Source organism: Hippocampus guttulatus, chromosome 8 (assembly GCF_054856545.1).
Source record: "Hippocampus guttulatus isolate MCC_2025c chromosome 8, RoL_Hgut_1.0, whole genome shotgun sequence".
Lineage (NCBI taxonomy): Eukaryota > Metazoa > Chordata > Actinopteri > Syngnathiformes > Syngnathidae > Hippocampus > Hippocampus guttulatus.
This window is the reverse complement of record NC_141268.1, coordinates 20,657,682-20,672,056: the sequence shown is the minus strand read 5'-3', so window position 1 is coordinate 20,672,056 and position 14,375 is coordinate 20,657,682. Positions and strand designations below refer to the sequence as shown.

The 14,375-nt window shown below is 40.0% G+C and overlaps 2 protein-coding genes across 2 annotated transcripts; both read left to right on the top strand.

The window, feature by feature from the left end:
- The first annotated feature begins 751 nt into the window (after nucleotides 1-751).
- On the top strand, nucleotides 752-3,627 carry LOC147201787 (ADP-ribosylation factor 4-like). The gene is made up of 6 exons (XM_086117751.1): nucleotides 752-1,053; nucleotides 1,981-2,061; nucleotides 2,165-2,274; nucleotides 2,527-2,598; nucleotides 2,683-2,805; nucleotides 3,245-3,627. The coding sequence occupies exons 1-6, from the start codon at nucleotides 864-866 to the stop codon at nucleotides 3,332-3,334; spliced, it is 666 nt and encodes a 221-aa protein (XP_085973877.1). The 5' UTR covers nucleotides 752-863; the 3' UTR covers nucleotides 3,335-3,627.
- Nucleotides 3,628-4,143: 516 nt separating this feature from the next.
- appl1 (adaptor protein, phosphotyrosine interaction, PH domain and leucine zipper containing 1) lies at nucleotides 4,144-13,981 on the top strand. The gene is made up of 22 exons (XM_086118359.1): nucleotides 4,144-4,293; nucleotides 5,209-5,307; nucleotides 5,389-5,448; nucleotides 5,732-5,803; nucleotides 5,917-6,004; nucleotides 6,078-6,119; nucleotides 6,352-6,410; nucleotides 6,487-6,633; nucleotides 6,711-6,793; nucleotides 7,747-7,908; nucleotides 8,012-8,200; nucleotides 8,642-8,684; nucleotides 8,754-8,810; nucleotides 8,925-9,016; nucleotides 9,096-9,275; nucleotides 10,022-10,074; nucleotides 10,172-10,346; nucleotides 10,604-10,640; nucleotides 10,753-10,893; nucleotides 11,373-11,423; nucleotides 11,503-11,592; nucleotides 12,013-13,981. Exons 1-22 carry the CDS (start codon nucleotides 4,240-4,242, stop codon nucleotides 12,166-12,168), a joined length of 2,130 nt encoding a protein of 709 aa, XP_085974485.1. The 5' UTR covers nucleotides 4,144-4,239; the 3' UTR covers nucleotides 12,169-13,981.
- The last annotated feature ends 394 nt before the right edge of the window (nucleotides 13,982-14,375 follow it).

Sequence of the window (14,375 nt, the reverse complement as noted above, 5' to 3'; positions counted from 1 at the left end):
AAGTGAGATTATAAATAGATTTTTTTTTTAAAAATCACACTACAAATACATGAAAATATACAAATATGGGAAGAAAATAGAAAACTTGGATGAAAAGAAATATTAGATTTTCAATAAAAATTAATTAGGGTTGAAAAGGTTAAACAATCCAAATAGTTTTGGAAGAAAATATTCGAGAAAAATAAATATTAGTTGCAAAATACACAAACATTGGGAAGAAAATACAAAAATTCTATAGGAATAGTTTGATGACAAATACATACATTTTGGGAGAACATACAGAAATATTAGAAGAAACCAAAACCAAACCAAAACAAAATATCCACACATATTCAACAGAAGTATCCCCCATACAATAAAAACATATTTGATGTAAAATACACAAATATTTAAGAAACGTAGGAAGAAAAATCCCAGGAGGACGAATTAAAAAAATTCTCAGCATAGTTTGAATGTCATTGTCATTTGCTTTTTCCATAAATGAAGGATAAAATTGCTGTAAGTTGTCTCGAAGAATGAAATTTTTAAAAAACGGTTTTGGTTGTGCTCCAACGATGTTGTTGTGTTGTTGTTTCGCTCCACGTGGAGAAAAGCAGCTCGGCGGTTGTGACGTCACGTGACGTTCCAATACGCTTTGAATTCTTGAGCCTTTCTTCGTCGCTCCTCAAGCCACCCAAAGCGATTTGAAACCGCTTCCGTGGAAGCCCAGCAGGATGTGTCGTCGTGTCAACGTGCCTCAACAAATTACAATTTCCGGCGTAAGGTGCGTGTCAATATTTTGAAGCGGAAGTCGCGCTTCTGTTGCAACCTGTCCGCTGTCACCGTGGACTCATCTGACATGCACACGCATGACATGAAATGAAATGACGCGCATATACACACACACCCCGTCCCGGCCTATAAAGGCACACACACCACCAAGGACCCTCATTGACCACAGAGCAACAACACAAAGATCATTCGAAGAGGACACGCTGAGCACAACTATGGGCGTCTTCATTTCGCGACTTTTCTCTATGTTTACTGCCAAAACTCCAGCCAGGATTCTCATGGGTGAGTTCAGGATTGATTTGGTTCTTCATTATTATCATTATTGTTATTGGTAGTGTTAGCATAAGTAATAGTGTCTGTGTCATAATTTTTGTTTTTGTTATTATTATTCTCATGGGTATGCGTACTAATATTATTAAAGGGGAATGCAAAAAAATATTTGCAATAGAGTAAACCCCTCCCCACCCTCCATTGCGTCAGTGTCATTCCAGACTAAACTTGTAATAAACGCACACATAAACATTTGTATAAACAGTATACCAGTCCGTATGTTTAAACACATCCTGTAGTTTTCAAACTGACAAACTTTTTTTTCCACATCTAACAATATACATCAATAATCAGGGGCGGAATTGTATGGTGGCCAGAGGCTATGGCCACCCTTTATCGCTCCCCACCCAGGGATCATTTTGATATTTGTCGTTTTTCTGCCCTTTTCACATGGATGCCCCATTCTTAGACTCCTACTGTGGTTCTTTAAATGAACTACACACTAAAGAACAAATACACGATTGATCTGAATAAAAGCTTTGAAAGAATCTGTCTTGTGTAAAGACGATTGAAATATTCAGGAATCTCTTTCTAATCTTCTCAGCAAAAATGCGGCTGAGTTTTTCTGATGCTTTCAAAATTAGTCTTAAAAACAATGGTGTGCCACTCTCTAGTGGCCAAAGGTGGGATTACACCCCAAAATATGGAGCCTATCCCAGCTGATTTTGGGCAGAAGGCGGACTACACCCTGAACTGGTTGCCAGTCAGTCTAAGGGTACACACAGAGACCAACAACCGTTCACACCCACATCCACATCCACACCATCACTGAGTGAGAACCAACAAAAAAAAACATCAGCACAATAACAATTTTAACTGCTTCTTTTGAATATAGTTATACTTTTACCACTACTTATGTTGTTGTTTTGTGTGTCACAGTGGGTCTGGATGCTGCCGGTAAAACAACTTTGCTGTACAGGTTGAAGTTGGCTGAGGTGGTCACCACCATCCCCACTGTGGGTCAGTCAATAAAATAGTTAACAACAACACCTTTTGAAAATTGTAAAGTGAAAAAAAATCATCCAGTGGGATTTTTTTTTTATTCATTTATTTTTACATGCAGGGTTTAACGTGGAAACAGTTGAATATAAAAATATCTCCTTCACTGTTTGGGACGTCGGTGGGCAAACTGTCATCAGACCGCTATGGAGACACTACTACACAAACACTAATGTAAGTACACGCTACTACACAAACACCAATGATCTACATACATGCTTGTCCACAAACATTAATGTAGGTACACACTGCTACACAAACATGGACATTAGTACTCACTGTTATACACAACTACACAAAGACCATAAATACAATGCACGCTACTTCACAAACACAATGTGTAAGTACTATACTTTGAATTTTAAAAAAGTGATTCATTTCCATCAATTGCTTTTTGAAAATGTCAACGAATGTTTGTTTGTACAGGGTGTCATCTTTGTGGTGGACAGTAATGACCCCCAGAGACTCAAAGAGGCATCTGAAGAGCTGCATAGGATCGTGAGTCATAAATCAGTCAGTCACTCAATCAATAATCGTAAACATATTGACGTATTTCATTTGATAAGCGGTGTTGTTTGACAGCTGGAAGAGGACGAGCTGAGAAAGGTGGCGCTGCTGGTGTTTGCCAACAAGCAGGACCTCCCTCAAGCCATGACAGTCGCTCAGGTCAGCGACGGCCTGTGCCTGTCGGGGGTCACGCAGCCGGTATGTTACACGTTACATGTTACATGTTACATGTGACCCGAGGCCTGGAAGACGTGGCCTTCAAATAAAATCTCCTTTTTTTTTCTCTCAAAGAATCCAATTTCTGATTTGAATTACGGTAATTTTTTTCCTCTGCGCTTATCTATTGGATAAATAGCAAAACATTAATGTAAACATCGGACATTTTTAATTATTGATAACTTCACAGCCATGTTGTTAATTCAACAGCGCACATCATCAAAGACATACATGGAACTACTAAAATAATTAGATTTTTAAAAATGATCAAAATCAAAACTAATAAATAAAATTAATTAATCGCCCAGCCCTTCCTATACTGTAACACCTGACGACTTACAAGTTGTTCTCATTCCAAACTATACAGATGTAAAAAGAAATCAACTACTGTGTGTTTGTGTGTTTGTGTGTCTGCATGTAGTATTATATTCAGGCGTCCTGCGCGGTGAGCGGGTCAGGTCTGGTTGAAGGTCTGGATTGGCTCTCGAAGCAGATCCTGAAGCCGTTTTAGCTGATGAGTTGTGGACTTCTCCTTCCCTCTCTGCTCCTCATCTCATCAACATGGTGGCCGCAGTATCTTCACCTCACCAAGCGAAGCACAAAGGAAGAAGAAAAACACTTTGGGATGTTTTTGCTCATAAGAAATGGTTCTGGTGATATTATGGTTATATTTTTATATTATTATACTGGAGAAAGGGTTCTGATACAAGGATTGATCAGGTCGTTCTGTTTTATTTCATTTGTGACAAATGTCAATGTTCATATTGTACAGATTTATCCTCAATAAAGTGGCTTTAGGGTGGATCGATTTGTCTATTTTATTTTTGAACTGCAATATGATCTTTGTTACTGGCAAATAATTTCTGCATGTGCTGAGCGTTCTGTATGTGAAATGAGTATGACTATTTTTGGATGAACTGGTAAAGGTAAAGAATTAGCTGATTCATGTGAATCAAACATCGATTGTTTTCAAAATATATAGTACAAAAAACAAGAAATAGGCATTTTCAAAATAATTCGAAATTATTCCACAACATTTAATGTAACATTGACTACATCATAATATAAATTGATCTTCACAACAACAAAAAAAGTGACTCGAACTTTCATTCAAAGCGTCAGCCATTTTGGCGCTCTGTCGTCGGGCCGAACGCAATAAGGGCATAGAGCCACAATGGCACTTTTTTCCCCTTTAACCAAAGAGCCAATCAAAAGCGTGGACGTTCTCGACCTTCCAATCAAAAGCTTGGATGTTTTCATCTGTCCAATCAAAATAAAGTTAATACAAGGCGGAGTAGTTTCTGTCCCTTGTAGTGATTCCGGGTACTCCCAAAAAATCTTAAAAGTGGGAGTTGACAGCCTAATTTGTTGTTGTCTTTTCTCTCGTCTGTTGTCATCTCGTCTCAAGCTGCAGCCATGCCTGGGATAGAGAAACTGCCTCTCGAAGAGACCTTGGAGGACAGCCCGCAGGTTAAGAAAAAAAAAGACCTGACTTTATGTGAAGCTTTAGGTTTATATGCTAACGCTAGCGCCCTGCTATGCTAACAGCAGTGTTTGTCAACAGCTAGCTGCATGCTAACAGCTAGCACCCGGTCGTTGAGACGGAAGGCTGAAGCAAAATCGGCCCAGCTGACATATCAGCTAATGAATATTTTCCATCTCGTCGTCAGAGGAGGCGTCTTCTTTATGGCTGCATTTGCTTTCATGTACTTCCGTAGCCACGAGGCTAACTCCTGTCTGTCATTTTGCTTCATTGATGTCTATCTACCACTGTAGTTGTGGCTGTTGTTGGTATTTTATTTTAACCTGTGGACAGAGACAAGGCAACGAAACGTAGGATATAGATGCCTACTGATGTCCAGAAATGCCTGGTGACACGTCACAGGATTTTCCATCCCCCCTTAGGTCTATGTACTACTATCCTCTTTGTCGTCACTACTACGAAGGCGATTCAGTGCACTGGTAGAATGTTGGTGTCGTGCCAGTTTTGGGGAGGATCCACTTTTCCCCCACTACTCTATGACATTGCTGTACACAAGTGACAACTCTGGCATGGGAGTAGAATTATATATTACCAGTGAGGCAGAACAACTTTTTAGTATTTTGGTCCTCTTAGGAACCGACACATGCCGAGTAATGTTTTTTGTTCAACACAGTAGTTTACAAGCGAGGTTTATTCCTCTCTTTGTGACAAAGCACTTCCTCCTTGATAGTCCCACTTTGTTTTTGTGGTTCAATCAAAGTAATCCAGTACAAAATGACTAGGCACCGCTGAATGAGCCGGGTGTGTGTGTGCAATTTTATGGAAGGAGCACAAAGCAACTGGATGGGTGCGAATAGGGTGCATTTTTCAGTGAAAAATGAATTAAATATTCAATATTTCAGACCCGATCTCTGCTGGGAGTGTTTGAGGAGGACACGGCAGTCATGTCCAACTACTGCACCATGCTTTATCAGGCCATGCACAGGATCTATGACGCCCAGGTACAAATACACATGGACACATGGTATGGAGGTCCTCGGTGATGAGTGCGTGTGTTTTGATTCAACTTATTTCCTTTTCAGAATGAGCTGAGTGCTGCAACACATCTCACGTCCAAACTGCTAAAAGAGTATGACAAACAGGTTTGGAATGTTCACATTAATGCCTTTGAATTGTCACTGTTTAATTGTTTTTTTGGGGGGGGGTTTTGGAAAGCTTTAAAATATAGTTTTACCGCAACATAGTTTTAAGAAACGGTGATCATATTAATAACCATCATAATTTTTGCTGACATTTTCATATGGTTTCATCTCAAAGGCTGCTTTACATTCAATCAGATAATAATGTCTTGTCTTGAAGTAAAATGAGACTTGTTTTCCTCACCTAAAAGCAATAATCCTTTTTTTTGTTTGTTTTTTTGAGTAGCGCTTTCCGTTAGGGGGCGACGATGAAGTAATGAGCTCCACCCTGCAGCAGTTTGCGAAAGTCATCGATGAGGTGAGTGTATGGCATTTCTTGTTCTTGTTTTCTTCTGCTTCTCCTTCTTCACCGTACATTCAAGTCTCTGCTTCTGTGGTGGCTTTTTTTTTTTCTTTTGCTTCTTTGGCCAGCTGAGCTCTTGTCACGCCGTTTTGTCGACCCAACTGGCCGATGCCATGATGTTCCCCATAACACAGTTCAAAGAGAGAGATCTGAAGGGTATTTGCCTTTTAAATATAATATTATGTCATTTTCAGACATAAAGCATCACGTTCTTTTTTTGTGCTTGCAGAGATCCTAACTCTGAAGGAAGTATTTCAAATATCCAGCAATGGTAAGTTACCTTCCCAGTATCCACAACGGACATTGCTGCTATTTTAAGCGGCCCAAGAAAAAAAAAACTACTTCCATATTCTCATACATCTTTAAAATATTTTTATATTGGAATTGCATGTTTTTTTGGACGGCCCCAATCACCTTTTGCTAAAATGATAAGGAAGCTATTCTGATTTGTGTAAAGTAAAGTTCTCTTGTCTTGCTAAAAGTTTTGACCGTCATCATTGCAGATCACGACACGGCCATCAACAGATACAGCCGCCTGTCCAAGAGGAAGGACAACGACAAGGTAAGCTCCTCGAAATGCGCGACATATGTGCGCCCGAGGAAGCTGACGTCATTGTGGTCATCGCTGTGCGTGGCAGATGCGCGCCGAGGCGGTGGAGGATGTGTACACGTCGCGCAAGAAGCAACACCAGACTATGATGCACTACTTCTGCTCCCTCAACACGCTGCAGTACAAGAAGAAGACGGCGCTGCTGGAGCCGCTCCTGGGATACATGCAGGCTCAGGTGTGGAGGGCGCACCTGTTGGAACACAAATGCCGTGGATGGCTCAATTCGAGGATTTACTTTTTTTTCGTCTGCAGATCAACTTCTTTAAGATGGGCTCCGAAAACCTCAGCCAGCAGTGGGAGGACTTCTTGGCCACCATGGGGACCAGCGTCCAGAAGTAAGACGCTTCCCCAGCCGGTTAGCAGAAATTTGCCCATGGGAATGCCGCAAATCAAAACATGAGCGACATTTGCCAATGCTAATATCTCTCAAGATGCCAAACCCAAAAATATCTAATAAGAATGCTAAAAATATGTAAAAATGATATGGAAACATTAGATTTTTTTAAAACTACATGCGATACAATAATATGATGAAAAACATATCAAAGACATGCAAAGATATCATGCGAGTAAAATTTAAAAGTCATTCAAAATATACAAACATTTGAAACAAATATGGAAATAATATATTAGACAAAATGCACATATTAAAAATAAAATACATAAAACGTTAATAAAGTAAAACTCAGATCTACCAAATAAAATTATTTCATACAACATTATGAGACTAAAGAAAAAAAAAAGAAAATACACAACTATTCATTACATCACATTCCATTAATAAATGATTAAAAATAAATACATTACAAAAATATTACATTAAAATAATTGATGACAGGAACATCAGAAAAAATGGACCCAAATATTGAAATATTAGAAGAATCAGATTAAATTAAAATGAAAAGATATTTGACAAAACTGTAACTTAAAATACTGAACAAGAAATATAACTGGGTTAATAAATACACAAATAAAGAACAAAAATGTACAAAAATACAAAAATAATATAGTACTGGAAAAAGTCAATTTGCAAAAAAAAAAAATTAAAATAACAATAGCCACAAATACAGAAGTACAAGATAATAATTGCAAGATTCGGATCAGAACAAATTGCAAAAGTATTAGACAAAAAACAACATTTGTTAAAACTACACACAAATATGATAAATTGTCACAATTAATTTTTTTTCAACAGTATTAGAACAGAAGTTCAAAATATTTCCTGGTCATTGTGCTGAAAGGACTACTCCTGGGACGCTCAATTTGTCAGTAATGATACTTGCATTAGTGTGCGTCGGGAGATGGAGGAGGAGGTGGGCCACATGCAGCAGACCATCGAGCAGATGGAGAAGTCATGTGACCCTCTGTATGCGCCCTGCGACCCGGACCCACTCCACTCGCCGGTGTGTCGCAACCTCACCCAGCGGCAGGGCTACCTCTATGTTCGCAAGTGAGTACGCCGCAAAATGGGACATGCGACATTGCCACTAAGCAGTTTTAATCTCGAAAACTCGAGTTAATTTAGCTGTCTGAACACCCCCCGCCCCCAACAGTAAGACGGGCCTGGTGTCCACGTCGTGGGAGCGTCAGTACTTCTTCACACAAGGGGGCAACCTGATGCAGCAGGGCCGCGCCGAAGTGGCGGGCGGCCTGGTGACCGACCTGGACAACGCCTCCGTCATGGCGGTGGACAGTGATGACCGCCGCTTCTGCTTCCAGATCACATCCTTCGACGGCAAGAAGTAAGAGCCCGTCTGCCTCTCGCTCGGTGACACTAAGCTTGTTGTATCCTTATTCTCAATACATGTCATGTCTGATAACGGTAATGTAAAGAATATAGTTTTCAACATTTTTGCTAATTCATTCAAAATACTTCAACTTCAGTAACACATGCACATCAATATTTTCGCATTTGATCTTTAATAGTGATAATCCAGAATTTATTCAATCATTATTTAACCTGAAAATCCTACATATCAAAGGAGTTTAAGACAAACAAAAAAAAAACACACCTACACAAAAGTAATAAATGAAAATTACACCAAAAAAATATTGCCGACACTTGGACTGCCACCTGTTGCGTTCGGTAGTTCAGTCTCGATCCCACCTGACCCAAAACAATGTTGCAAACATTCTTGTAAATATGTTTTGTGTGCGTGTGTGTGTGTGTGTCGTGTCGTCAGAGTGGTGACGCTGCAAGCGGAGAGCAGGAAGGACTGCGAGGAGGTAAGGGAGTCAAAGTCTCTCCAGTTGTTGTCGATGGTTCTTGTCTGACTGCGTCTTGATGCTCGCCAGTGGATCGCCACCATCAACAACATCTCTAGGCGCATCTACCTGAGCGAGAACACAGAGGTGTGTGCGCATGAAAGTGTGAAAGTCAGACTTTGAGCGTGTGTGTGTGTGTGTGTGTGTGTGTGTCCTTCATTCACAAGCGTGCCCTCAACCCATGTGGCTTTCCACCGGCAGGAAGTGGCAGCCAGAATCAACCAATTAGCCATTGAGGCGGTGACGCCGTCGCCGTCCTTCCAACAGAGACACGACAGCATGCGGCCTGCCAGGTTAGCTGTGTGCGTGTGTGAGAATGTTCCACGCTCTGACCCCTTCCCTCAAAACACCTTCCTGCTTGCTTTATGGCAGCAAGAGCCGCGTAGGGCGAACCGGCAGCATCAGCTCAGTGGGCTCCGAGCCATCGCCCGCTCTCTCTGCCCTCTCATTGGATGCCCTTGTTGCCCCGGAAACGCCAATCCAGTTTGACATCATCTCCCCTGTCAGCGAGGAAAATGCCAGACATGGCAAGACAGCAGCGCAGGCTGGCAGGTACCTGTTTGCAGCCAAGAAAAATTATTATCATCATGAGGAGGGGTTGTTGTTATTGGTGCGATGACTATCATTGCAATAATAATTACAACACATCATGGATATTTTTTTTTTTTTTTTTTTTTTATTGAACATAAAACATATATACAGTAATAATTTGACAGAAAATAAGGTAGATAAAAAAAGAAAGAAATCAATCTTCATACAACACAGTTATTATGTTCAAGGGAGTAGGACATATTTGTCTTTTAATTGAAAATAATCAGTTTTTAATTTTGTCATACTTTTACTTTTGTACTTAGTTTTTTTCAGAATTTCAACACATGTATTCCTTTTTTTACATTTCATTGATTCAATCAGAGTTGGTTTTGAATGTATTGAATTATTAGTTTAATTAGATTTGAAAAACCTAGAGTTGTTTGAACATATACAGGTATATATATCAACGTTTTTATTTAAATTCAGCTAAATATAATGATTATTATTATTATGTTTATATCAACATAATCCCATTAAATCCCAAATGAATAATCAATTAGTTAAACGTTTTAAACGTTTTTTAAATCCTTATCATTCAGTACTTTATTCTCATTTATTTTCTTTCCTGATTAGCTGCTGTGGCGACCATTTTGGGCACCCGCATCTGTGTTTAGAAAATGGCTTCTTGGGCAAAGCCAGTGCAAATATTAAATGTTGTGTTTTTATTTGCGATCAGTGATTTTGTGTGTGTGCATGTGTAACCACAGGAGAAGTAATCCATTTGGCGAGTCGGGTGACAAAACATCAGAGGACAGCGAAGGTATGCTGCGCTCTCCGAAGGCTCATTACTGCCCCTTGTGGCCCAGAGATGACCGGCAAGTGTATGTAGTTCATCTATTTTTTGGGGGGTGGTCCAGACTCGATCCTGCACCAGCTCTTCATCGTCCGCTTTCTGGGCTCCATGGAGGTGAAAAGTGCCGAGTCGGCGGATGTCATCCCCGAGACCATGAGGCAAATCCTGGCGGCTCGCGCCATTCACAACATTTTCAGGATGACCGAGTCGCACCTGCTGGTCACCTGTGATTGCCTCAAGTAACAACCTCTCCTCATCTGTGTCTTCAAATTAAAGTATTGTCCATATTTTGTTCAATTACAGCCTGGATTCAATCATTTTTTCCCCTTTAAAATTCCAAGCCTTATAAAAGCGAAACACTTTTTCCACATTTCATTTTGTTCCAGCCATATTCCAAAATTGATTGGATTAATTTGTATTGTGTTAAGAATTTTGGAGGTTAATAAAAGCTTTTTTTGTTTTGTTTTGTTTTGTTTTTCTCTCTCTCTCTCTGCAGGCTCATCGACCCGCAGACACAAGTGACAAGACTCACGGTAGGTTCACGCTGGCAGACGTCATACTTGGGCCTCCGCAGTTGAGCTTGAAACCACAGGTGTGTGTGCGTGTGTGTGTGCGTGCGTGTGTGCGCGCGTGTTTCCCCATCAGTTCCCTCTGTCAAGCGTGCTTCAGTCTTCGTCCCATCAGGACAACAAGAGGCTCTTTGGATTCATCATGCACTCTGCCAGCGGGCATGCCGACGGACGAGCCGTCTGCTACATCTTGGAGTCCAATGATGACGGCGAGAAGGTTGAGATTTTATTTTACAATTGGTGAAATTAACATTTTACCTTCAAATTCAATGCAGATTGGCCCACACTGTAAAAAAAAATCACTATTTGTTTTTCCCCTGAAATTTTTGCTAATTCATTACAAATGAAAAATAATTCAAAATATTGCACTAGTCATATTCATTTTTTTACAAGTGCATTAAAAATAAAATAATGACTTCCACCTTTTTTCTACATTTTATTGTGCAGCCATATTCCAAAATTGTTTTTAAAAATCTTTTTGTCTTGAAAATTCTACATACGAGGCAGCCTTGTATACTATATTGTTCACAGTCTTCAATTTTTCCATTGTTTGTGTGCTAACAGCAATATTCCAAAATTGATTAAATTGCACACTCCGAAAGAGCCTACCAAATAGTGTCCTGTCATCACAAAGTGACTGAATGCTTTAAGAAAAATGTGTTGGTAATCCCTCCCTTGCTACTTGTTTTGTTTCAGATTTGCGACAGCATCGTTTTGGCTAAGCAGATTGCCCTCCACTCTGTTCTGGTGAGTCTCACCTTTTCCTTTTTCTTTTTCATGTATAATTTTTTAATTCTTTACTGAGTTGTGTCGTGTCACGTCGTAGGACCGCAAGGCGACGGAGAAGCGCAAGGAGCAGGACAAAGCCAAAGAGAAGCAGCAGGAGGAACTCAGCAAACAGAGACAGATAGAGATGGTGACCTTGTCTTCTGCCTTCTGTACAAAAAGTATCTTTTGGCTCGCAACACAAAGCAAAAAAATTACAGTGATGCCTCATAACTGGCTCTGTGAGGATTCATTTGAAATGCGATTGGGTAAAGAAACGGTCCCAATGCTGATAGCGTTGTATAATTACAGTTTGTAGTATATATACGGGGGGAATCAGTACGAATCCTGGGGTGAATTAGATTAATTTCGCAAAACACAGAGGCTGAAATCTGATTGGACAAAAAGGGGGAAAAAATGTAATATTTGCATCCATGTAGTGGAAGACAAGTGCTATAAAATAAGGAGACAAGAGAAATTTATGATGCCAGAGAATTTAGAGCTTGAGTTGGCCACGTCCAAATGTTACATGCATGCAATTACACAAAGCATCTTTGGTGGTGTCGTCCAGGACCTGGAGGAGCAAAGCCGCCTCATCGCCGCCTCCAGTCGTCCCGCCAACTCCGCTGGGGCTGACGGACACTTTGTGGTACTGAGCAACAGCCAGTCAGAGGACAGCGATGCCGGCGGCGAGGAGGGCAAGAAGAAGTGTGAGTCTGACGCCTAGTCATGCGCCTAAAAAGTGGTACGAAGCCTCCGCCCCTTGCTCAGGAACCAACACCCACCCGTCCGGGCTGCCTGGGAATGAAAAAGTTAATCAGAGACTCTTTTGTTTTAGTTGTTTTTTTTTTTTTTAAGAAAAAAAAAGCTTTTTATATTTTGGCAACTATAGATATAATTTTTTCGTTTCCTATTTCTTCACATAATCATTTTGTCTACAGGTGAGTCTTATTTTGAAAAATCCTCCCTGGTTGGTTGTCGTTATTCTGCACTGATTTGAAAGCAGCCAATGATCACGCACTTTTGAGGCTGAATCCATATGTCAGCGTTTGAGCCAAGTCGCAAATTTTACATGAGAAAAATGTTGCAACCAAACAAATGTCATATGAAGGAATCAAAGTGAACCCTTGCATATTTGCAGTTTGGCATTTGCTTATTTGCAGATTGTTTTTTTTCTCTCGCTGTATTCCTTCTGTAGCACCATTATATAGCTTGAAATGAGGTTAGGTGGTTGCTTGGGACAAAAGTACTGAATTGCTGCCACCTTGTGGCATCTACAGGCAATTACAGTCCCTTATGAACATTACTCACCCATTTTCGCTATCTAAGGCTTGGTCCGCTACACAGTGAACCCCTGTGAGAGCAGGGATGTGTTGGAGACCCACCTGCCATTCAAATCTGCAATTTCGAGCATTGATATCCAACCAGTGTGTCTGAGCACATCTTCCACGAGATGGCAGAAGGGACATAATTAACTTGTGTATCGACCTTTTGTGAGATTGTTTTCCAAGTTGAAGTGTGTGCCTTGGCTCAATAGAGGTTGCAAAACACTGATTAAGAGAAACGATTAAAACAAAAACAAAAAACACCTCACTAAAAATTTTAACCCCTGCCACATGCTTTAAACCCATTTAAAACACAATGCCTGTTCTCATCATTGGTGTCATCAAATGGGAGTCCGATAACGCCACTCTGATGAAGCGAAGACTCCCATTCAAAGAGTCTAAGCGTACTTGATTCAATGGGTTTCTCTCTATGAGTTGGTTTATTGTAAATATGACACACAAAACAAAGAACATTGTATGTTGAAACACCCAAAAGATTCCACCAAACCACATCATTGACAAAAGTCTAATGCGAACATGACATATGCAAAGTGCTCTTGACGGGCTAATGGAAATTAGCATCGATGTTAAAATATCACAAACTTGAAAAAAATTGGGGAACCCGATGCTGAACAAAACACATAAATGTACCTTCTGCCATATACTGGAAGAGTATTTTATTGTTTTGCCTGTCGCTATATGTCTCTGGCATCTGTAGACGAACAAAGACATTTGTTCCTGAAGTTTTGCAGACCAATTTGGTACAATTGGATAAGTAGTGTTTGGGAGTCACTGCTTTTTGTGGCACATTGCAGACTGAGAGAGTCTGAATACCCAACTGCCACCACTGTAGTCTGTATTTTCAAAAGGATTACCAAACAAATAATGCGAATGGGAGACAATGTGGCAACCCCTGAAGGGACAACAAGTCACAGCAAACACAACCACAACACGATTCAATAGCAAGATGTGTTGATGATTGCTGATAAACCACAGTTTCTGGATATAAAGTAGAAGAAAATGTTTACTGATTATCATTTGGATCATATTGTTGGGAGCTTTTGTTCAGTTTGTGTTGACCGTTGGGCACTTAATGACTCCATATTGTCGTAATGTACATAAACGCCTCATGATCAATGTTTCAAGTTTGTCATTTAACAAAACAAAACAAGAAAAAAGCTTTTTAAAGACATATAAAGCACTAACTCCACCCGCCTGGACTGAGTGTTTTTTACATATCAAACGCACCTTTCATTTTGTTTTGCTTGTTTTATTGTTTATTGACTCCTTGAACAATTACGGGCATGTTTTTTCATCCATACATGAAAAGAACACGATCACACACATAAACCCACACTCTTGATCGTTTTGGGGTTTTGGTTTTTTGTATTTTTTTGTAAACTTAGCAGTTTTTTCCATCCAGTAGTTTCTTGTGTAATACAAGTGAGTAGCCCATCAAATAGTGAATTTAATTGAATAAAGCCCCATCAAATAAATCAAAATCCAATTGAAAATCAAATCAAAATGGATTCAAATGTCATTTATCCGATCGAAAGAATGCATTTGTTGCAAATCTAAAATCCAGTCAAGCCACAACAAAAAAAATCAT

What these genes read in the sequence shown, in the direction of transcription:
- appl1 (XM_086118359.1), top strand. Translation starts at nt 4,240, where the DNA reads ATGCCTGGGATAGAGAAACTGCCTCTCGAAGAGACCTTGGAGGACAGC. An exon ending in AGAGGAAGGACAACGACAAG is followed by an intron (nt 6,411 to 6,486) that starts GTAAGCTCCTCG and finishes TGTGCGTGGCAG; the next exon opens with ATGCGCGCCGAGGCGGTGGA. An exon ending in AACATCAGAGGACAGCGAAG is followed by an intron (nt 10,075 to 10,171) that starts GTATGCTGCGCT and finishes GGGGTGGTCCAG; the next exon opens with ACTCGATCCTGCACCAGCTC.
- LOC147201787 (XM_086117751.1), top strand. Translation starts at nt 864, where the DNA reads ATGACGCGCATATACACACACACCCCGTCCCGGCCTATAAAGGCACAC. An exon ending in CACCACCATCCCCACTGTGG is followed by an intron (nt 2,062 to 2,164) that starts GTCAGTCAATAA and finishes TTTTACATGCAG; the next exon opens with GGTTTAACGTGGAAACAGTT. An exon ending in CTGAAGAGCTGCATAGGATC is followed by an intron (nt 2,599 to 2,682) that starts GTGAGTCATAAA and finishes GTTGTTTGACAG; the next exon opens with CTGGAAGAGGACGAGCTGAG.